At 35.9% G+C, this 25523-nt stretch overlaps 1 protein-coding gene across 2 annotated transcripts; it reads left to right on the forward strand.

The window, feature by feature from the left end:
- The first annotated feature begins 8 nt into the window (after positions 1 to 8).
- On the forward strand, positions 9 to 24444 carry DIO2 (iodothyronine deiodinase 2). Of its 2 annotated transcripts, XM_039351550.1 has the most exons (3): positions 9 to 151; positions 1581 to 1865; positions 21627 to 24444. In XM_039351550.1, exons 2-3 carry the CDS (start codon positions 1644 to 1646, stop codon positions 22245 to 22247), a joined length of 843 nt encoding a protein of 280 aa, XP_039207484.1. In that variant the 5' UTR covers positions 9 to 151; positions 1581 to 1643; the 3' UTR covers positions 22248 to 24444. The 2 variants fall into 2 exon arrangements, with proteins under 2 accessions (XP_039207484.1, XP_039207485.1); XM_039351551.1 differs by lacking the exon at positions 9 to 151 and having other exon boundaries at positions 400 to 1865; positions 21627 to 22202.
- Positions 24445 to 25523: the final 1079 nt, after the last annotated feature.

Raw genomic sequence — 25523 nt, forward strand, 5'->3', positions numbered from 1 at the left:
GGAGCCAACTGTTATCTGACACTGTCAGATACCTAGAGCCAGGTTTCCACAGCTACACTGAGAAGCCTTCACTAACAGATTTTATCCTGATGCAAGAGAAGTCCAAAATAATCTGAGATCCACAGGTCACCTTTCCAAAGACTCTAGCTCTGTAAGTTTTGTTTTTTTAACTAACTAACTAACTAACTAACTAACTAACTAACTAACTAACTAACTAACTAACTTAGGAAGGAAGGAAGGAAGGAAATAGCCATGGTGCAAATAATTGAAGATCAATTTAAAAATTGTAAAATAGTATTTTTGAAGCATTTAATCTAGAATGAATGACAAGGCTGCCTTTGAAATAAATTATAAGTCAATGCTCAGTTTAAATGTGCTCTTCTCTTTCCTGTTTTTTTATTCTCTTACTTTAACAGATGAAGTCAGACTGGGTGTTTCTTGTGTTTCTTTAAATACCAAGAAGACAACAAAAGATATTTAAAACAACACTCACTAATGTAGTTGATAGTTGTGGGAGGGAAATGTACCAAAATTTGCCCTTTTCTAGAATGTATCAGTCCTTACACCTTCTTGGAATATACAAAGGGCAAAATAATAATGGGGGAAAGCCATAAAAGAGAAAGAGAGAGAAAAATTCTAGATAACAGTATATCCTTTTTCTGTTTCACTCTGTTTTTTGAACATGCTTTCCCAAAGTTTGAAAGCATGTGTAAAAGACTGAAAAATGTGCATCTGAGATATCTAGTTTGTGGGGTTTTTTTTTTTTTTGAACAACAAAGCAACATTCTTCCCTCCCCCTCCCTTCTTGCTCTGAGAGAGAGAGAGAGAGAGAGTTTTGAGAATTTTACTTTTCTATTCACTGTAGTCCTGGCCAAAGTAAAGCCCTCTTTTACATTGACGTCAAGATCTTTACTAAGATTAGGGTTTCATTTCTCTATTGCAGCAATTAGCCAGGGAATGTATAAAAGGCTTGAGGGAACCAAGCGAGGACTCCAGAGGAAAAGCACTTTGTACCACAGGCAGATAGTGAGAGGCAGAGAGAGACGAAAGAGTGGCAGGGAGAGAGGCTGAGCAGAGCCAGCCCAGCCAGCGAGGGAAAAGCAGAAAGTTTGTGTGCAAAGACTTTCCTCCAGAGCCCTCCCTTGACAGAAAAAAAGCATTATTTCACCTGATAGCTCCAGTAATAAAAGAATGAGAAAACTACTGAAATAGGAGGAAAATTAGAGGAAAGTTAGCCTATTTCGTTTCAATTTTAGAATTATAGGCAATTGGCAGCCCGGCTGTCTCTCTCTCTCTCTCTCTCTCTCTCTCTCTCTCTCTCTCTCTTTGTATTTAGGGGACTGCAAAGGGCTTTTGGCTAAGTAAAAACAACAGTAGTTTGAGTTAGAGTTTCTGAAAAATTAAAAGCAGCTCAGTGTGGAAAAACGTTCATGTTGGCGTGGTGCTTTCCTTTTTTTTCTTCTTTTAAGCGGCTCTACTGAAGTGAGAACTGAGCCAACTTTGAAAGAGAGCTAACAGAGCACTATGAATTTTTAAAAAGCCCTTTATATTTTATTATTTTTATTGCTGTTTTTCATGAGGGCGCACAGAGTATGAAGAGGGAAGTCAGAGGAATCCTTTGAAGAAGAAGAAGGGCAAGCAAGATGGGTCTGTTAAGCATTGACCTGTTGATCACACTTCAGATCCTGCCGGTTTTTTTCTCCAACTGCCTTTTTCTCGCCCTCTATGACTCGGTGGTCCTCTTGAAGCACATGGTGCTTCTTCTGAGTTGCTCCAAGGCTGCACGTGGTGAATGGCGAAGGATGCTCACATCAGAGGGCTTGCGCTGCGTCTGGAATAGCTTTCTTCTAGATGCCTACAAGCAGGTAGGTTTGTGGACAGGCATGGGCTGAAGAAGACCAAACATCTGAAGAGCAAAGAGGAAGAGGTATTAAGAAAGCATGTGTGTGAAATTGATATAATGTTTACTAGATGAACACAAGAACTGTAAATATTACTAGCCTAGCAATTTAGTGCAGAATATACTAAGTTACCATCTAATTTTGGGCTCATTTGTTTCAGTATTTTTTTATTAAGAGATATTACATTCACATTCTAATTTAATTGCTTGGGTCTAACTATTCTGTTTTTAAAACCTTTTCTATAGTGCCCACTTCCTGTCTAGTTAATAGCACTATGTTAAGATTTAAGCAGAGATTGAACTGTTTGCACTATTGCCCTTATTGGTGATTTTTCTTTGTGCCCTCCAAACATTTTTTTTAGTGCATATAAACACACACACATACAGACTGGCAAATTCTCATGTCTTTCCTTTGTGAAAATAATGGTAAAGTTAGGTGAGTCCAAAGATACGTAGAACTTCAGACTTAATAGACAAACAAATTATCCCAATTTCTCATACAGCCAGCTATTAAACTTAATCAACCCTGAGAATATATTTATTGTTACTATTTAAAATGCTAAGTAGAATTAATAGGAAATTAAACCTCTTCATCTCACTATTTCCATCCACAAAATGGAAGTAGCCGTATACTACTTTTCTGGCCCAATTTCCATTTTACAGATGGAATCAGTGAGGTAGGGAGGATAATTGTCAGTTATGGAACTAATACATATATCAATTGCAAGGATATATGTATTAGTGCAGGCTGTCCTTGCATTTTGCAAGAGGAGCATAAAAAAATTCAGAAGACTGTATACAAGGGTTTTCAATACTTGTGGTTAATAAACTGATTGGCTGATTCCCCCCTAAAAAACATCACTGGGGGGAAACGTGTCATACTGGCATCATTTTACCTTGGTATTTCCCCAGTTGCTGACAAAGCAGAAAACTTAAATTCCTAGAAATTGACTTTCTGAAAAAGAAAAAATCTGAAAGAATAATAATAGCTAGCATGAACATTCCATACAAAATTTGAATATAAAATTCAAATAAGCCTTTGTTGTGTTACTTGAAACAGATAAATCTAACTTTTTCATTACCTTAGATAGGGAGACACTTGCTTTTTGTTGGTATCAAAGGTGCTTTCTATTTTTGCCAAAAAAGCTATTAAGCAGATTTTCCCATTTTAGCCTTTTTCTGTGGTATACGTATACTTGTGAGGGACGTCTTGCACCATGGAGAGCTCCCATGGTAGTATCATCACAAGTAAATTGGAGTCTTAGGTACCCAGGGATAACTCTCTTCATATGTTTTCCCTTAATAAGTAGAATTATTCCTGAATAAAATAACTCTCACAATTTTCAATAAAGATACACAAAACATTTTAAACTATACTTAATACTTTTCTGCTTCTGGGTAATCCTGTGGCAGGAAATATATTTTGCTAGAACGTTATTGGTATCTTGAAGTTTTGGAATATACATATTGAAACTCTTTCACTGCAGAATTTATACAGAAGTATAAACTAGTGTAGACATTCTACAAGGCAATACGTATAGGCAGACCTATATACTACTATATACAGTAGTGAACATTGTGTCCAGATTTCAGCTAGTTGCTTTGTATAACTTTCCAAGAAAAAAAAGGCTTGAGACATTAATATTTGGTGGATTCACTAGGTTGATTATTTTTTCTCTAACAGACAGAAAGTATTGGTGTTAAAAAATGTCCCAGAGAATCAGATTTTATGAGTATTTAAATTGCAAACATATGGATATATTTGGAGATGTTTTAATATCTTGACCAATATTAAAATTTGTCTGGAGTAGTAAAAAAAAAACCCCTCAGAAAGACAGTATTTGTCTTCTTTGAAGAGGTACATATCCCAACACTTTCTGAAGTAGTATAAATTCTGACTGTTTTGAACTGTGCACTTCTTCCAATGCAGTTTGCAAGAACTGCAGCCTAGGTTTCTTGAATACTAATAGCTCCAGTAGACAAGCAAACAAGCAAATATTTTCCCTCAGGCAAATAATAGCATCTTCGCCATTATGTTATTAAAATTCTTCTGTTTAGTTCTTCAGTGTTTCTGCTCCTACTCTGTAATATATTAATAAACACCTGTTGGTCAATCCATTCTTTGAAGCGCTTTTTGCATGTGAAATTTTCAGGCATTCTACCAAAAAACAATTACACAAACAATATTTTGATTAGTACCCAACTTTGATACATAGATGAACATATAAAAATTATTTTATTGAAAACTTGCATATTCAATTTCTTCTATTTTATTACACACACACACACACACACACACACACACAATGGCTATTTCTGCAGCAGACACAAAAAATATCACAGAAGTACTGGAGCTGAGATTTCTTTGAAGGTCATACTATTCTGCAAGATGCTTATGGTCTATACTAGACAAGATGAGCAAAGTTCAATTTAATAACTCCCAGGGATGTTTGTATAAAAAGAACATACATCTTACAATGGGATGGCTGTATTTTCCACATAGCCTAGATCACTGGTGGCGAATCTATGGCACGTGTGCCAGAGGCGGCACTCGGAGCCTTCTCTGTGGGCACGTGTGCCATTGCCCCAGACCCGCCTCTCCCTGCAGCCCCCTCCTCACCAGTAGCCCCTCTGGAGGAGAGTCACCCCCGGGCGTGGCCTGCACAGAGTAGTGCAGCCAAGGAAATAGCCAGGCATCAGGAACAAGACTCCGCCCTCACGCTCCAGTGTGCAGATGATGCTGCGGAGTGTGGGCAGAGGGCATGGCTGCCATGATGCTGCAGGGATGCCTGGGTTATCTGCTGCGGCAGACCATGGAGATGGTGCGTGGCCCTGCAGGTGGGCGGGGCAGGGGATGGGCAGGAGCGGAGCAGGCAGGACGGGAGGCGGAGCAGGGGCAGAGGGCGGGTTTTGGGCACTTGGTCTCTTAAAAGTTCACCATCACTGGCCTAGATCAATAAGGAGAAAAAAGGATGATGTACTTATCTGCCTGAGTCTCATTTTCATAAAATGTTCTCCATTTTCTACTCAACTGCACCACTAATGTGTTTGAGCAAAGCCCAGCTAATCTATTCCACAGTCACCAGTCAGACTATTCAGTTGCCTGTCAGAAAAAAAAAATGCTTTGTTTCCACCATTAATGGCAGCAGAAAACCAAGGATCTGTTTGCAGATAGTCAATAGATCATGCCAAATAGCTGGCCAGTGGAAGTAGTCAATGATATTTCTTCTGGCTCTGCAGAATTTTTGCATTTGACAGTTTCTTGCAGCCAGGTTGCTCCAGTCTAATAAAATATGCAACAATCTATGGCAAAAATACTATGAATTGGTTATTTGGTGAACCAAATGGGATCATTTCCTTATTAAAAGGCCAGGTACCCAATCTTGAAATATTCTTAGATCTGAAATGGAAATGGTGAAAATTTTCTGTTAGACTAAAGTAACTTGACAATTGCTATCCTAGCTATAGAAAGCTGATCTAACTATAGTGACACATGTATTTGTAATGTCTACATAAGATTACTGTAATATGATACATAATGAATTGTTCTTAATGTTAGTTTACAATTACAATTGGTAGGAAGAATGCGGTTGCTAGTTACAGATTTCATTATATCTATTCAACACTGGTTATATTGGAGACCTGTTTGCCTCCAGGTCTTTTGCAAAACACTGGTTTTCTTTAAAAAAATATTTCAGACCATGTAAATTGAAAGACAGACTATATTTATTTCAACCCCTAGCAGCATTAAAATCAGTATTGATTATTATATTCTGATCCATCATAAAATCCCTTTAGGTGATAGACATCCAAGACAAGGCTTCCTCTATGGTGGCCCTATACTTTAGGAAGTCTTTTCCTATCACTGCAGTCTTTAAATAAATGATTTTTCTGTTCTGCATTTTAGACTTAATAACATAATGCTTAGCTACTGTTATATTTTATTCATTTGTTTATATCACCTTGTTAACTCCCTTGTGAGAGCAGGGTGCCAAGAAAGAAAGGCTAAAAGCTTTAAAATAAATCAATACTTTACACATCTCATTTTGCACTAGAGCATCCTAGATTATATATGAATATGATTTAGAATAGTGCAGTAAAATAACTAAAAGCAACTGAGTGGATGTTCAGACTGTATTGAGAGATTGGTAATTAACATTGCACTAACACCTGTTCTGAGTTGAGCACTGGTCTCTTCCTTTCTCTTCAGCAGGCTATCTCTGCAAGGAGCAGAAATGAGGAACTTAGTTGTGTTGCTAGAAAGTTGGCATAGTGGACAAACTATGTTAGGAGCCATATTGAATTTAAAATTCAAAGTAAAATAAGCCTATTTACTGGCCAATACAATATGGAGCAATTTGTTGTTGAAACTGCTGGATTCTGTTTCATTAGATAAAGTTATTGATGATTCCCTTCTATTTGCTCATTTTTCCTCTTCAGGTACCCAGCTTTAGTAAGTATTTTCCACATTGAACTTTGTTGAACTTTGCTTTTCAATTTGAACACCTGCCAAGTCAGTGGGTTTTTGTTTTGTAGTGTTCCCTCCTTATCATTTGAAAAGCAGACCTAGTAGCATAGAGAGGGTTTTTAAATAATGTTAATTATCATAATGAGGGTTAATAGAGTTTTTAGGGTTTATAACACTAGGTCACTACACATTTTAGAAGACAAGGTCAAAGAAAGGGCTCATTTCTGAGGGCACTTCATATACTTGCTCTGAAAGGTACTAAACTATTGAAGGGTGCTATTAGAATGGAAAAGGAAGCTGAATTTTATCTTATATTATGAAAACATAATGCTTCTCCCCAGCTATTGTATATGTGCAAAATATGCACATGTCATCATTTCTATAAGTCATCCAATACAGAATTAATGCCACCATGTTTGATCTATATCTATATATGTGTAGAAATTATACAAACAATATTCAAGTCATTACTGGTCTTTTGTGGGAGCTGTAGATGGGGTAATGTCACCCTGTTCATAAGCTTGTGCTTCAGCCTTGCCTGGAATCTCATTTTATAAATTCCAGGAATAAAGATAGCAATAATGTTAGGCAGGGATGCTATCATTCTGTGATTGCATAAATAGTACGGCACTTATAAATGTCCAGTTTTACAACACTTGCAAAGCAGATGTCTCATGCTAAGATTCAGTGGGAGGTTCAAAAATAAAAGTCTAGATTGAATCTTTATTTTATGGATAGGGGACGGAAAGAATGTGATCCTTAGCAGCTAGAAAAAGAAATGCAAGGAATCCAGAGGTTCTTGCAGTACAGTATAATGAAAATTCCTTTCTTTGATCTTCAAGTTTGCATAATTTTTTTCCTGAAGTCCCAAAGATGTGTTTTTCTGCTCCTTTGCAAAGAAAGAGTCACTCAGGCTTAAACTGGAATAGAATAAATAGGAAATATAAAATATTTTTTTTTTCTGGATCAGACCAAAGGCCTATCTATTCTAGCACCCTATTTGGTCTGGGATCTGCTTTGCCTTTTTTATTTCTGAGAAACTAATGCTTCAGAGCCATACAAGTAGGAAAACACGATGCTGGCTATTCTATAAAGTCAGCATGACCTCAAAAGCTGACTTTGTAGTTGAAAGTAGAAGTACAGTAACAGAAATCAAACCCATGATTTTTTGCATGTGAAGCATCTACATCTCAACTTTCATTGGATTTGGGATCACTACTATGGTCCTATGGCAATATCTGGCTGTGCAGCCACTTTATTTTTGGTTCAGTGAAACTGCAGAGGTCTAAAATAAACAAGGAATCATAGTAAATCATTGTAGCAGAAACCCAGAAACTTGGGGAAAGGCAGTGTCCCCATTAGCAGGAACTTTCTTATCATCCAGAGTTTCAAATTCCCTATTCCCTTTGAGGTTAAGATGCCATGGCACCATATCACATATCAAGGTTTTTAAAGAGAAAAGCTCAGTTTTATATTTCCATTATATTTATTAATTTGTTGTGAAATCAAATGTTGGGTTAATTGAAGATGGTCACTAGCTAGATGCCATTTTCTATGGTTTTGTATTAATCACTTAGAGGGAGCATTGATTAATTTAACTAGAAATTATGGTATTTATTTGTTAAATTTATATGTTATCTTTTGTTTTGGCATTAAGGACTATACAGAAAGCTATCTCCATCCCCCCAACAACAAGTAGGGCTGGGAAAATATGACTGACCCAAATTCACCAGGTGAACTTCCATGGATTTGAATGTATCTCTCTGTTACAACTTCAACACATTAATGCCTATATCAGACTAGCTCTCAATTGGCAAAGTTGAAGACATTTATGAGTCAGTGAAAATTAGTTTCTGAGGATTTCTGAAGTAAAAAATGGTAGCTTAAATTATAGTTTTATTTTAAGAACCAGAGCCAGGAGGTCAGGAAACTTGATACAGCTGGGTGAAGAGAAAGTGCAGTATATACAGAGTGCATGTCTTTGTTTATATATGATTAGAGGTTACTATGACTCTTCTTACAGCTTTTCATGGTTTACTGAAAGCTTTACAATGATTGTGGCTACCTCAAACCATTCCTGAGATCAGAGTCAGAATTGCTACTTGAGGATCTCCTTAACACAAGATCAAGTTGACCCAAGTCTCATCTTTATAGATCAGGAATTGAATCATTTTGTATGCTCAAGGTACAAAGAAGCCTTTTACTGAAATTTAACCTAAAGGGCATTAAGCCAGTGAAAGGTTGCAGCACAAATTTACTTAAATGGGTGTACTTTTTTCTCTCATGGTTTGTAAGACTTCCAGGGTTCAATGGTATGGGTCTACCCTGTATTTCAGATTAGGACATTCTTATGAGAAAAGTGTCTGAAGGCCCAGAAGACAATAATACACTTGCTCATCAGGCATGTGTAGCAGAAAAATTAACTCCTAGAAACAATAGCTCTATTCTACTCTAAACTCTATTTCCCTCAAATCTTCTCTTAAGTGTCAACTGAAGTAGCTACTCAATGTGCTTACTCACTCAGAGCAGAAGAAAAACCTAGCAGCTAAGAGCAATTGTTCTGGGTTGGAACATCACCAGCAAATTGTCAAAGGTCAACTTTTGTTCCAGGTGATGATATATGTAAAGAATTTAGTTGGAAGTGGGCAGGGGGCAAGCCAACATGTTTTTACAAACTAATTTAGCAGTCCCCTCATCTCTCTCAGTTGAAAAATGCATAACTGCTGCTTTCAGAAAAAGACTTAGAAGTATTTAAGGAACTGTAAAGAAAATCAGTAAATTATTACATTGGGGGAAGGATCATTTCAGCTGTCAATGATAACCCTGTAGAACTTCTCTCATATGCAGCACTTTCTATGTTTGTAAATGAAATGTAAAGCATTTTAGTGCCTTAGATTGATATATGACCATAAGCATGTATTGACATGGGGTTCTGTGTAAGTTTGTGCTTTTGGAAAGTTGTCAGCACATACAAGTCTGAGAAATAATTCTTGCTTAACGTCTATTCATGATTTGTTTCTTGGAGAAGATGTCTCTGCAATAGTTTCCTAAATGACATCTCACTAAATCTCACTAATATGAAATACGATAAAATATAGTATCATTGTAGAAGCAGTATGTATAGAGGAAATATTGTAAGGAATAGTGGATGATATTCTTTGTATTGTATGCTTAGTCGGTAACAGTGGCTAACTTCTCTAGAGATGACATTCAGAGCCATGTACAATGTATATTGTAAGAAAATTAACCGTAGAGATATTCACAAACTGTTTCTGAAAAACAAGACCTCAGATTGTTTCTCATGTTGCTTTGATGTAGAATAGGATCAGTTTATGTCATTTCAAATAATTCACAACTTGCTTGAATTTCTTTGATACTGTTTTTGACAAAATAATATAATTCCTGACTTGAGAATGACAGTGCCCATTTCAACCTCATTTTTGGCTGAAATTATTATTTGAACTATGAATAAATAACAGTTATATCTAAGCCAAGAATCAGAAACCTGAACCCTCAATGCTTCCTAACCTTTGGAAATCCTCCATGCAATTTTCAATCAGTTACCAAAAATGGTAGAAAGGTTTCCCATCATTTGGAAGCAAGGAGAATTCAGAAGCTGCTGTAAAGAGTTTGAGATAGGCTTAATGTTCCTAAACTGCATTTCCAAACTTCATTACATCTCTACACTTTAGCCCTCATCCTCTATAAAAATGTTAGGTGTAGCCCCTGGCCATCACAAATTTCCATCTCTGATTTGAGTCAAGAAAGTTCTGAGGTCTTCATAAAACCACTTGCTCTTTCAGATGAAACATAAGAAGCTTTAACATTCAGGACCACTATGTGGTTACCAAAAGGAATCATTTGAGCCACTGGGAGGTGTCAGTAGTGGGGGAGAGAGATGTAGTGATTCTAGCCTCTGGTAAGGGCAAAGAGATGCCATTTCGGAAAAAGTATATTTCCATTCATAGCTTCTAGCATCTAGCTCTTTAGAGGTGTGGCTTTCCAGGAACTGTATATAATGAATAGGGCCACTGAAGAGCACAGCAAAATTGTGGGTCCTGTCAAAGGAAAAAACAACACAATAGTAGCTATGGACTGTTCTCATGCCAGCGGCTGTGAAAATTTGGATGAATCATTGAGAAATGACAGGCTGCTAAGAACTTGGATGTCTGTGAATGGAAAAAAATAAAAGAGTAAATCTTTAAATATTTCTGACTGCTAAAAGGAATTCTGAATATAACCCTAATATATTATGTCTGGATTTAAATGACTGGTGCCTGAGCCCACTGATTATTTGGCAACATTTCTTTTCTACAAGGAACTGACACAGCCTGACAGTCTAACCCCTATGGAGAATTTGAAAAGACTTAAAGTTGTTCCTTAAAGACGGATGAAAATTGTTTAAAAGGTTAGGATATTTTGTTCATGAATGTTACAGTGGCAAATTCTAATTCCAGTCAGTGATTTATGAATCCGACTCTTGTCTCCCTCCCTCTGACACTTCATTTTTCACTTTGCCTGCATAAGCAAGCCAATCATGTTCTTATTACAGAATATAAGTTTAAAGAGAGATTCCTTAGATTTAGAGTGTTAAATAAAACTGCCTATTGAACTGTATTTACAAAGCAACTTTCATCTAGTAGGATAATGGCAATGATCTAGAGCAGAAGTTCCCATTCTTGCTATCTGTTGCTCATATAGGTAAGATTCACTGTGTTTTGATCTGAATTAGGTTAGTCCTGAGAAAAATAAATGATAGTGCGACTTCATAATTGGCCTATGGAATTCACTGCCACTAGATCTGATGATATTTAGATGTATGTAAAAAAAATGAAGAATTTAGCAGAAGCTGTCAGTATAAGCTATATGTGTCCCAGTACATTTTAAAACTATGTAAGCAATAGCTCACCTTGTAGCAATAAAATCAATAAACCAACTATGCATTCATCCTTTTCACTGAACAATCTTCAATAGAGTGAAGAAGAGACTTCCGGTGGTTCCAGCGATGACGAATGGCGGCGTTTTACAAAGCCGCCCGTTCCTGGTGCGTGTAAAAGCCACGGGACTTTGACAATCAGCTGTCCCGCGGCTTGAATCTCCTCCCTGGGAAAAAGGGAGGAGGAGAGCTCTCAGGTAGAGGTAAGAGCTCCCCTGGATTCCTGTTATTTTGGGGATCGGAGGGTCGAGCTCCCTCGGAGCCTGAGCAACTCCGCGTTCCAGGGAGACTTCATTCCGAAGTTTTTGGGATGAAGCAAGTTGCCGCTTCCACATCTGCTTTTTTTCCCAGCTGCTTGTGAGTATTTGAAAGCAGACGGAGCAGACCAGGAGAGACTGTGCTTAAGTTTGATGGTGCCTTTAACTTCAGCAAGTTTCCTCTTCCTTTTCTTTTGTTCACTTTCCCTTTAGAAGAAAGGGAAAGTGAAAACTAAAATGGCGATCGTCTTTCTTGCCTGATTTGCATTACAGAGTAAAACCTGGATACAGATTAACTCTTTAAATACAGAAGTAAGAATTTGGGTTTTATTCTTTCCTCTTTTTTTCCTATTTTTCTCTCTCTTTTTTTTTTAAGAATACTTAAAAGAACTGTGCCCTTTTTTTTTTCAATAAGAATCTTTCTTCTTGGAACTTAAGAAAATGGCTTCAAAACGTCTTCCTCCCGCCCCTAAGGTTCCTATTTCTTCTCCAATGCCTCAGCCTGCATCTCAGAAACCAAAATCACCTCCACCTTCTCCTCCTCCTCCTGCAATTTCTCTTAATGATTTACAAGATGCTTTAAAACAGCATGCCTTGGATATTAAGGAGGAGGTAAAAGATCTTATAATTGCAGAGAGGGCTAGTACAGAAGAATTATTGGAGAAAAAGAATAAACAAGTAAGAGACCATATCCTTCTGGCCTTTCAGGGCTTAGCCCTGCACATAGAAAGGATTGATGACCAGATGGAAAAGATTACTGAAAATGCATCAAGGATGGAATTTAGAATGCAGGAGGTAGAGAACAAGATAGAACTTACACAGGATGAACAAATCATTTCACAATATAGGGAGATGGAACACGCATTGCGTATCAGAGGCCTGAGGGAGAACCCTCAGGAAGACTTAAAGATGCGTATTGTGAAAGATATTGCTCCTAATATTGGTTGGCGGCCTGAAATAATTGAGAATGAGATAGAAAAATTTTTTAGAGTTAATTCACGGGTTGCTAGACAGAGAAATCTACTAAGAGATGTGGTTATTTATTTTTCTAGAAGATCTATCCGTAATGAAATTATACAGGCTTTTTACAAACAAAAGTTTCAAATTGCTGATCAAGACGTGATAATTTTAAAAGAGATACCTCCAAAAATTTTAAGAGCCAGAAAAGATTTTACTTTCTTGTCTGATGAGTTGAAACATCGTCAAATTCAGTTCAGATGGGAGATTCAAAGAGGAATAATAGTAAATTATGAAGGGATACGTCACAGATTAACTACTGTTTCCAAAGCAAGAGATTTTTATCAGTCTATCTTAAAAGCAAGATTGTCACCACCTCCACAAATAAGGATGACGGAAGAGTCTCTTATGGCAGGAGCCTCATCAATGATGGTTATGGAACAAGCTGCACCGAATTCTGACATAAAAGAGCAAAGGATGACACGAGCTGCCCATAAACGTAAATAAAAAGAGCAGTTGCAGAAGAGTGGTGAAAGTTTGGTTGTTACAGAGCCTGTGGGAGGGGCAAGACCAAAAAGATCTTCGACAGCAGATCTGCAGGCCATGCTCCAGAGGCTCCAGGCCGGTGGAGATGGTCAGGTTCCTGACCTGGAATGTTAATGGCTTAAACGTGCCACAGAAACGAAGAAAGATTTTCCATTATTTGAAACAACATAATAATGATTTGATATGTTTGCAGGAGACTCATATAACTTTAAAGGATTCGAAATTTTTGATGAATTCCCGTCTGGGCACACATTTTACTGCTCCAGCCCCTGGGAAAAAAGGGGGAGTGGTAATTTATGTGAAGAAAACTTTTTCAGCTAAACTAATTGAGGCTGATTCTGAAGGAAGATATCTTTTTGTGGAATTATTATTACAAGGCCGAAAGGTTCTTATTGTTGGATATATGCTCCCAATCAACAACAGAAACAATTTTATAAGTTGCTGCATGGCAAGATATCTCAGTTGGATTATAAATCGGTAATTTTGATGGGTGACTGGAATGGGGTTGTAGACCCAACTATAGACAAAAGAAGTTCCTCTAAAACTTTTATTCAAACTAAATTACCTATGACTTTCTTTGATTTGAAGGAAGAATTGGAGCTTATTGATAGTTGGCGAGAAAGGAATACAAGTGATAGAGACTTTACCTTTTATTCTGATAGACACCAGTCATTTTCAAGGATTGATTTTTTTTTGATTACTAGTGACTTCCTCCCTAGAGTGAGGACGGTGAAAATTTTTCCTAGAACATTGTCAGATCATAGTCCGGTGTGGATGGAGTTATATTCGGAAGACGGGAATAGAAGATCCTGGAGATTGAATGAGAACTTATTTAATCGGGAGGAGTTCGTACAAAAGTGTAAAGAACATTTAAAGGACTTTTTTAATATAAATATGAATAAGGGAACATCGATGTCTATGGTGTGGGACGCTAGTAAAGCATATATGAGGGGAATTTTGATTCAATTGAATAAAGTTTTTAGGGAAAAAGGTCACAAAGACGTAGAGAAATAGAAGAAGAGATCAAATCAAAAGAACAAGAGTTGGTTCTTAACCCTACTGATAATAATTTAAAGGTATCTATAAAGATGCTTAAGGAACAATTTAACATGTTGATGGCAGATCAGGTGGCTACCAATCTGTCGTATATGAGACATAATACTTTTTGCAATGTGAATAAGCCTGGGAGGTGGTTGGCTTATCAGTTACAAAAGAAACAGAAAGCTAGAATTATAGAGAAAGTAAAATATAAAGGTACTGAGGTTTTTCAGCAAGATTTGATTAAAAAAAGCTTTTTGGACTTTTACACAAAATTATATTCAAGTGATAATATAAGGTGTTTGGATATAGATAAATATTTACAATCAGTACATTTTCCTAGACTTTCAGAGGAACAACAAAAGGGGATGAATAGTTTAATTACTGTGGAGGAAATTGGTTTAGCTATTAAGCAGTTAAAGGTTGGAAAGTCTCCTGGAACAGATGGACTGACTTCTAGGTATTATAAGATTTTATCTGAAGAAATGAGAGAGCCACTAAAGGAACTCTTTAATAGTATTTTGTTGGGTATGCAAGTTCCTCCTTCTTGGAAAAGAGCTTTTATATCACTGATTCCGAAGGAAGATCAGGATCTTACAGAGCCTAAGAATTATAGGCCAATTTCATTATTGAATGTTGATTATAAGATCTTTAAAAAAATTTTGGCAAATAGATTAATGCAGGTTATGAAAGACTTGATTCATAGTGATCAAGCAGGATTTATAACAGGGAGATATATGAAACATAATGTTAGACAAATTATTAACTTAATTGAGTACTTGGATAAGAATAATCAGATTCCTGTGGCTTTTATCTTTTTTGACGCTGAAAAAGCTTTTGATCAATTGGACTGGCAATTTTTATTTTCTTTGGTAGAGAAAATGAATTTTGGGGATAATTTTTTACATGCACTTAAAGCTATATATCAGCAGCAATCTGCACAAATTGTTGTAAATGGGGGATTGACTGAGAATTTCAATATTCAAAAAGGGACAAGACAAGGATGTCTATTATCCCCATTGTTATTTGTTTTAACATTGGAAATTTTATTGATTCAGATTCGGGAATCGAAGTTAGTTAAGGGTGTAAAGATAAGGAAGAATGAGTATAAATTGCGGGCATTTGCGAATGATTTGGTTTTAATTTTGGAACAGCCGAATCAGGCGATTGATGGTTTATTAGAACTTATAACACAGTATGGGAATGTTTCTGGTTTTAAAGTTAATAATTATAAGACTAAGATATTATCTAAGAATATGTCAGTTAAAGAAAGGGAAAGTTTGATTAAAGCCACAGGTTTTCAGATGGTAAAAAAGGTTAAATACTTGGGAGTATATCTAACTGCTTCAAATGGAGAATTGTACAAGAACAATTATGAACCACTATGGGCAAAAGTCCAAAAGGATTTAATAGATTGGAAAAAATTGCAATTGTCATTGTTGGGGAGAATTTCAGCTGTAAAAATGAATGTTCTACCAAAGTTTCTTTTTTGTTTCAGATGATACCTATTCTTAAAAAAGAGGCAAATTTGGAGGAATGGCAAAAGGGTATCAATAATTTTATATGGGCCGGGAAGAAACCAAGGGTTAAATTTAAGATATTACAGGATGCTCGAGAAAGAGGGGGACTTAAGGCACCCAATTTGAAATTATATTATGATGCAGCCGCCCTAACTTGGTTAAGTGATTGGCTTAATTTAACAAATATGGATATTCTTTTTTTGGAAGGTTGGGATTTAATATATGGTTGGCATGCATATTTAATTTTTAATAAGAAAGTTGATCGGACTTTTAAATCACATATTTTGAGGAATGCCTTACTTCGTGTTTGGAAGAAGTATTATTATAGATTAAATTATAAAATACCTATCTGGGGGATTCCCAGACATGCAATTGAGGGAACCTCTAAGGGGACAAATTTTGATAAAATTTCATATAAAGAATTGTTAATTTGTTCTGGTTCGAATTGGCATTTGAAATCCCTAGATGTATTAAGGCAGCAAAATATTCTACAGTCATGGTTTCAATATTTACAAATAATGGATAGATGGACTGTAGACAAGAAAGAGGGAATAACACTAGAAGATAGACAATTGGTTATTCAGATTAAAAACCAAGGTCCGGCTCATATAAAAAGAATATATAATGTTTTATTAGAGTTAGATTCGGAAACAGAATTGGTTAAAGATTGTATGATTAAATGGGCTCAGAATATACAGGAGCCGATCTCATTGGATTTATGGGAGATAATTTGGATAAGAAATGTTAAATTTACACAAGCTCAAAATTTGAGAGAAAATTTTTATAAAATGTTTTATAGATGGCATTTAGATCCTAAAAAATTATCTTGTATGTATTCCAACATACAGCCCAAATGTTGGAGATGTGGCAATAATGATGCGACATACTTTCATATTTGGTGGAATTGTAAAAAAGTAAAGGCTTTTTGGATTATGATTTGGTGGAACATTCAAAAGATTTTTAGAAAGAAGATAAAGTTTACTCCTCAACTATTTTTACTTGGTATTTTTGTTGACTTAAATGAAAAAGAAACTACTTTGATGTTGAATTTATTAACTGCAGCAAGGTTACTAGTAGGTCTATATTGGAAGAAAGATTCTTTGCCTACTTTAGAAGAATGGATATTTAAAGTATCTAGTTTTGCAGAAATGGCAAAAATTTCTGCTTATTTAAAGGATCATACACAAGAAAGATATATTACTGTATGGGGAAGGTGGATAGATTATATTCAGAAAAAATATGGAATTAAAAAGTTTTATTTATTTTATGAATGAATATCAAATATTATAGAGAATTGTTTTATAAGTTATGGAGTTAAAGGTTAATTATGATATTTTTTTTCTTTCTCTTTTTTTTTCTTTTTTTTTAATTATTATAATTTTCTTTTTCTTTTTTTTCTTAACCCTGTATTCTGCTCTGGGAAGTGAAGGGAGGGGGGGTGGGGGTGGGAGGGAGGGTAAGGGGGGGTTCTCTATTTTAAAATTTTATTGTATTTTTATAAATGATTGTATGTTTTAAAAAATAAAAATTTTCAATAAAAAAAAATAAAGTGAAGAAGAGAAGTCAAAGAAAGCATGGATGACTTGAACTGCTGCTTTCAGTTCAATAGAGCTAGTGGTGGAAGAACAACTTGCTATCTTCCCTATAGAGCAGTGGTTCTCAACCTTTTTAATGCCACGACCCCCAACCGGTTGTAAGTCGAGGACTACTCAACCAGTCGTAAGTCGAGGACTACTCAACTGGTGCAGCACCGTTTGCAGAATGGGACTTTTGGCGGGCTCAGCAGGGCAGAGACAGCCTGGACAATTCCTATTGGCTTTTGAAAGCCAATAGAATTAGACTCTATTCAAGAGAGTCTATTCTATTGGCTTTCAAAAGCCAATAGAATAAAAGGGAGTAGCACAGCTAAGGAAAAGGGGAAAAAAATGGCGGACTGCGTTGTTTAGCGACCCCCATTAAATGGTCGTTCGACCCCAAATGGGGTCCCGACCCACAGGTTGAGAACCACTGCTATAGACAAGAACTATGTGAGAGAGAAACTCAGTCCCTTTTTTGATAGAGCCTCCATGATAGACTATGTAACTAGCTTGTTAGGGAAAAAAGTCCATGGTTATAGGAAAGGAAAGCTGGAGCCAGAAATATTGCGTGTGAGTGAAATTTCCTGGGTTTGCTTCTCATAACTGCTCTCTTGCTGCCTTTGTCTATAATTTCAAAAGATGTTTGGCAGAGAATTTTTTTAAAAAATTTATTTATTTTGGATGACATTTCACTGTGACGCATTATAGGTATTTTTCCAAGAGCTAATTTCACTTCAGTAATGAATGACAACAACAAAGAAACCAAACAGTCCCTCGAAATGGATGTCAATCCCATCTCTCAACTTGCAAGTATAAAGATGACCTTTGGGAATGTTACAGCTTCATCAAGACCAATTAGCAGGAGATGCAGCCAGTTTTGTCTAAGCATTAACTACTAGTCAGGATTGGCTTTTTGGAGTGGCTAATGCTAGCACAGAACAAGGCACCGACCTAATTACTCTGTTGCAAGAGCAGAAGAGGCCTTGTGAATGTTTGCTTGGCAAGTCTGTCTCATTAAGGATAATTTTTTTCAAGCAAACACAAGGACTTCTAACAGTAAAACAACAATAACAACAACAACAACAACAACAACAACAATAATAATATATGATAACCTGTGGCCACAATATTTCTTTTGCTGATGTGGGAAACTCAGTGATGCTGTCCATACTAAGGGATATCTTATGATGTCGTGAAACTGGTATTATTTATTTGCCAAGTCAGTTGTGATTCCTTGATTGGAAGGCAGTTGTTAAATATTCCTTTGTTAGAACATAATTAAACCAATGTCTTGGCACCAAGAAAGTTTGATAAGTGAAAGAACAATGATAGCAAAGATCCTGGATACAGGGTGCTCCTTCTCCTCCTCCTCCTCCTCCTCCTCCTCCTCCTCCTCCTCCTCCTCCTCCTTCTTCCTCTTCTTCTTCTTCCTTCTCCTTCTTCTTCCTTCTCCTTCTCCTCCTCCTCCTCCTCCTCCCCTCCTCCTCCTCCTTCTCTTTCTCTTTCTCTTTCTCTTTCTCCTTCTCCTTCTCCTTCTCCTCCTTCTCCTCCTTCCTGATTTTAAGTTCCCACTTTTTAAAGAATGGCATTAAATATTGCTTAGTAAAACCTTCAGAATGGAAGTATTACCATATCAATCTTACTTTTTATAATTTGGAAAAGCAAACAGGAAGCCACAACTGACAACTAGTTTTATATTTAATACAAATTGAGAGCCAGTTGTTCTAGTTATTAAGGCACCAGGCTAGAAAAAAGGAAGACTGTGAGTTCTACTCCTGCCTGAAGCATGAAAGCTGGTTGGGTGACTTTGGGCCAGTAAGTCTCTCTCTCTCAGCCACCTCACCTCACAATGTTGTTGTTGTGTGGAAAATAGAAAGAAAGAGTATTAGATATGTTCACTGCCTTGAGTTATTTATAAAAATAATAAAGGTGAGATTAAAAATGAAGAAAGGAATAACTATAGGATAATCCTGGTTTTGATTACATGGACTGGCATATTGCCTTGGTCCTGGACATACATATAGCATGGTCTAGAAGCTCACAAGATAATTTAGGGTCATCCAAAATCACTAAATTGGTGTGGCAGAGAAATAGGAGAAGGAAGGTGTATATGCCACTTTGAGCAAAAAAACTCAATAGAAATCAATGAAAGAAACAAGATATGTTAAATCATCAATTGTTATGCCAGGGTACAGAACCAAATTTCATATTAATAATAGTCATTTTAGGATAACATATTTATACTACAGAGAGAAACAGAGTGAGATAGAGATAGAGGTGATAGAGAGAGATAGATAGATAGATAGATAGATAGATAGATAGATAGATAGATAGATAGATAGATAGATAGATAGATAGATAGATAAACTACAGCAATGTTCTAATTAGCACGCAAGTTAAATGTGGGCTGAATGATACATCTATTAAGTGGATCCACAGCTGGTTTGCAAAGGATACTTTAAAATGTTTGTTATATCCTTGTCAAATCAGAGGGAGGTTTTACATGAGATGCCAAAAGAGTGCAGTCCTGGACCAGATACTTTCCACCAGTTTTATTAATGAATTGAATGACAAGGTGGAGAAAATGCTTATTAAATCTGGCTATGACACTTAATTGGATAAGATAATTCAAACCCTTGAAGAGATATGAAATTTAAACATCTTGATAGAACTGAGAAAAATGGATTAAAAAATAAACCAAGAAAGGCAATTTTTTTAAAAAAAAAATCTAGGAAAATGAAATAAATGCATCACAATAAGATCAAGGATACATGGCTTGACAACAGTCCATGTCCAAAAGTCCTTGAGATTGTAGATGATCATAACCTGAATGTGAATCAGCAATATAAGGTGTCTGAAAAATAGATAAATACATGCATACATTTGAGGCTGCATAAATACATTAATCATGATAATCATTCCATTTTATTTTGAATTAGTACACTTCACCTCACCTATGCAGTCCAGTTTTGAATACTATATTTTAAGAAGATTCAGACAAATTAAAATGGGACCAAAGAAAGGCAAAGAAAATAACTGGGGAGTTAGAAACTCAACTCTAGGGAGGGAATTAAAGAAATGAAAATGTTTAGCCTTGAGAAAACTAAAGGAATTCATGATAGCAGTCCTAAATGAAAAGAGTAGGTCACGCTCTATTTCTATAATTCCATTAAAAATGATTAAAGAGATTCTATCAGGATCATATGTGAGTTTTCAATATTTCTACATTAATGTGATCCAAAATGTGTTCTGTTCTCCATACAAGTCCTAACACTAAAGAGGACCCATTTAAGCACATGAATCAAAATTATTATACGTCTTTATTTTTATTTATTTGTTAACACCTATTGTAACATGAAACACAATGTATTTGTTGAGGAAAATGATTTGTACTTGATCTGCCTGAAAAATGGACTGGTAGAATCCATAGTGCAAAAGGTTTTATGATCTTTTCCAGCCTGGTGAGCATCAACAATAAGAAACTTCATTTGTTGATACTGTGACATATATGATATTCAGACTTCAATAGTGACTATTCAGAATTCTGTTCTTTACATATGGTAGGACCTCCCACATTCATACTTGATTATCATCTCACTGATTGAAACACCTGGCTCTAATTTCCTGTTCCACTGTATTCTTAATCCTACAAATTCCAATGAACTGTTAATCTTATAAATTCACATAATTTTGCCACACACAAATAAGTAGTTTTGGATCATTTTCCTCAAAGAATGGAACAAGAAGATGATATTATCTCTGTATAAAATTACATGTGCATTCATGTTGCCAACTAGTATACCCCTAACACAATGTCTAGTATTTCTTAAATATCTATTCATCTATAATGTGATTACAAGCATACATTGATTGACACTGGGCTATGAAAATGAGTTTCAGTTTTCAGTAAAAAATGTATAATATTGTACAGTATGTATGTATATATACACACACGTTACATATATAAAATTTTGCTTTCACTTTGTCATTATGGGGTACTGAGTGTAGATTAATGAGAAAAAATGGATTTCAACAACTGTAGCTACAGCATAACAAAATTGTGGGGTACAAATACTTTCTGAATGCAATATGTGTGTGTGTGTGTGTGTGTGTGTGTGTGTGTTAGTTATAAATAGTGGAGTATTTTTTAAAAAAAAATGTGAAGAAATAATTATATGTCTTGGAAATATTAGACTTGCTATTTAAAAAGACTGATTCTTAATCTACTAATGATATTAATATCTATGCCAGAGTATAGTAGAATGGTTGTCAGATAACTAATGGAAGAAAGGAAATTCATCTAGAATTTACTTCTGAATGGGCTCAGAGGTGGGGGAGATAAGAGTTATTTGTTTAGTAAGGGGAACAATGCAAGAGAAATGGCAGCAAATTATAATAATTGATTATATTTTTGTTTTAATCAATAGGTGAAATTGGGTGGAGAGGCTCCCAATTCCAATGTCATCCACATACCTAATGGCACTGCTGAAAGTAGCAGCAACTGCAAATGGAAAAGCTCCATGGGAAAGTACAGTACTGAATGCCATCTCTTAGACTTTGCCAAATCTGAGCGCCCACTTGTAATCAACTTTGGGTCAGCTACCTGACCTCCCTTCACAAACCAGCTGTCTGCCTTTGGCAAGTTGGTGGAAGAGTTCTCTAGTGTGGCTGACTTTCTGTTAGTCTACATTGATGAGGCTCACCCATCAGATGGCTGGGCTGCTCCTGGTATCTCATCTTCATTTGAAGTCAAGAAACATAGAAACCAAGAAGACAGATGTGCTGCTGCTCACCAGCTTCTAAAGAAGTTTTCTTTGCCACCACAGTGCCAGATAGTGGCTGATTGCATGGACAATAATGCCAATGTGGCTTATGGGGTCTCCTTTGAGCGGGTATGCATTGTACAAAGACAAAAAATTGCTTACCTGGGGGGGAAAGGCCCTTTTTTCTACAATCTTCAAGAGGTTCAACTTTGGCTGGAACAAAACTTCAGGAAAAGATGAAATCCAAATTTACCAGATAAGAAGTTAAGAGGACTGTCCTTTTAAAATAATGCAAAAAGAAAACAAGTTGGATTTTGTTTTGAATAGGATTTTTCTGCCTTTGGGGACAAAACAGGCCTAGTAAAATGTGCAAAGTGGTTACAAACAACAATGAATTCTCAGTGGCTCTCTGAAAAAGGAGCTGGGAATTTTTTTCCCTTTCATAGAACAATACTTCTGAGATTTTTAGCCATGAGATAGTAGAAGCACCCAAAACCATTATTTCCAGAAAGATTATGAAGAATGATATATCACACTCTGAGATAAAAAGCACTTTGTCCTTCAGAGACTGTCCTGTTACATTCCATCATAGCATGTTCAGAATCTAAAGCTTGCCAGGATGATGAAATAATTATTTTAGTTTGTTGTAGTGAGGTACCATTTGGTAAATTTTCCAGATTCCAACATCTACTGTAAATTGGATAGCTAATTGCCTTATTAATTGCTGAAAATAAGAACTGGTATTCACTCTGCTATAATACTTTTTTGTTTTTGCAATGTAGTATAGCTGCAATTTGGAAATCTTTTACTTTGATTCTATCTCTTTCAGTGCTTCAAAGACAAAGAATTCTGTAAGAGCAGGTTATACCCTAACTCTGCATTGCATGATTAAACTGAAATATCTCCTAGCAATAGTCATTGTAGAAATTACTTTAATTGCTCTGATTTTTTAGTTTATATCACCCAAAGTGAATTTCTTAATAATTTTGAAGTAGTGAAGACTGTTATGTTTTGGGCCAATTCGGACAATCTAGCTCAAATGGATTTCTACCATTTGTTGTCTATAAAAGAAATAATTTCTGTTGAAAAAAATGTCTAAATCAACTGACAGTTTCTTTTGTCTGCCCCAAACCCAATTTTCAGAATTTTGCTGTGAGAGATCAGTATTTGACTTATTATGTTTGAACCTGGATATCTCCAGGACAGTTATGCAATCAGGTCTGCAATTGATTTCTCATATCCAATTCCTATAACTGTTTTTTGAAAAGCATGCTTCAGTAAACATCAGTTACTGCCCCCAAAAAAAAAAATAGCTTGTGCTTTCTGCCAGAATAAACTAATTTTTGAAAGTAAGCTCTTCAGGTGAAAAATATTAACACTTGAAGTATTTTCTTTCAACTTAAACTAGCCTTTAAGACACATCTCATGGCAATCTCATTTCTCATTATCACATTATTTGGGGTAAAAACACAAGGATTTCAGAGGGTGCAATACTATCTGTAAATATTTACCCTTTGCTGATCCCACATGAAGCTTTCAACTGGTGGATCATTACAAGTGAAAAAGTGCCTGTGATCTTGGAATTGGCGTGGGTTGGCACTTTGTATTGGATCACATAAGGAACAATTGTGAGAATATTACCTTGCATTCTTTCTGCACTGAAGTAATGTCTGAGCAATGTATTCCAAGGTTATCACTGTGTAAGAAAAAATATTGTGTGTATCCACAATATTTTGGGAACATTGATGGAAAAATGCCCAGAATCATACACAATATAGAAACAAACTTGTTTTATGTTAAGTCTGGATGCATGGATAGAAACTATCAGATTTATTTGCCTTTTTTTTTCAAATTCAACAACAGTGCAGTTAATATTAGCTGTTAGTATATCTTTTTTTTAAAAAAAACACAATTAATTGCATTTGAAAATAGTGCAAGTGAGGTATCTTTCTGTCATGATAAAAAAGATAGAATGAAAAGGGGATGATGTTCTACTTTATTGGGACCGAGATTTTATTCATAAATTAATGTGATTGGCATGATGCAATTCTTGTTGATGCATTGTTTACCCTAATAAGCTGCATTATTGTGGTTAGCTTTTAACCACATTAATTTAATGTGAAACAGATTTCTGCTTTAGGACTGATGAACTGCAGAGCAGCAGAAAGCCAAATCCTTTGTTCACCTTCCATTTTTAAAGAAATAATTTCCCCTTAAATATTAATTTTGGCCTCATGGCTACTATCTCTCTTCATCTGCCTGTCTCTGTACCCCACTCATTTAATGGGTGTCAAAAACAGAAGGAGTTTTGATGAAACAGTTGGGATGTTCAATTTTGAAGGAAGAAGGCAAAGTGGAATGGTTTTGAGAGAAAGGCTGGGTAGTATTTTACTGAAAGATGCATTGAAAGAAATATAGTGAGTAGAATTGCCCTGTTAGCATAATGGATCATTTGCCCATTTTTATTCAAAGTACATAAAAATTGTGAAAGAAAAGAGAAAGGGTAAAAGTCCTTTTTCTGAAAACAAAACTCAGGGAAGGGCAAGAATACATTAACAAGCAATTAAATTTCACAAAGACTTAAAATTTTTCACTGCTTCCTTGTGGAACCATTGTTTTGATGTTGGTCAAGAATTCTTCTAATATATACAAGACATATTTTAGATTGTGTTCCCCTCCAATGAAGGAATACAAACTTGACAGTGGGGTATGAATACTATTTTTTTCTATGTCCACTTTTTTTCTTTGCTTCCCTTTTACAGGTATACAACACATGGGCACACAATTATAGAGAAAGATGTCAGAAGAGCTGAGAATGAATGTACTAAAAAGCTGACAGATGGAGCATGAGGAGGTGGCATATGTTGTTACAGTTTGAAAATTTTAAGGACTTGGTGAAGGTATAGAGGCAGACAGTTGCAGGAAAGTAGTATTTTAATTTAGGATGGGGATCATTGCTAAAATATGAAACAAGCAATAATTAATATAAATGAAATGCTCATCTTTTTAAAAAGTAACCTGTTGGCAGGGATGCAAAACATATTTCTTAGCAAATGATTTCAGTGGCATTCTTTTAAAAATGATCTTCCAGTGAACAGATTCCCTAATGTTTCCCCTATTTATTTTTTTTTACTTCTCCTTATTTTGCCATTATAACATACAGATAGTTCTTGACTTATGACTGCTAATGGAGCCTGGAATTCTGTCATATAGCAATTTGATGGTAAGTCAAGGCCACCACTGGACAGAACCAATTTTATGACCATTTTTGTGGCAGTAATTAAGCAAATATGGTCATAAAGCAAACCCTGCAGCCATTAAGTGAATGCTACAGCAAATACCATAGTTATTAGGTGAACCATTGTCAGCAATGGGCACCTTTTGATGGAAACCAGTGGTAAATGCTGATTTCTGCCACAAAAAATGTATAAATCATAGTTGTGTGATGATGGGACAAATGGCCATAATGCAGGAGAGTTCCAAATGCCCAAAATACAGTAATTGACTGGTGGCGGGGTGGGTGGGTGGGTAAGGGCAGTCCGAACTGCCCTCCCCATCAAA

Source organism: Crotalus tigris, unplaced genomic scaffold (assembly GCF_016545835.1).
Source record: "Crotalus tigris isolate CLP2741 ecotype Arizona unplaced genomic scaffold, ASM1654583v1 scf7180000018371.15429387391:27106975, whole genome shotgun sequence".
Lineage (NCBI taxonomy): Eukaryota > Metazoa > Chordata > Lepidosauria > Squamata > Viperidae > Crotalus > Crotalus tigris.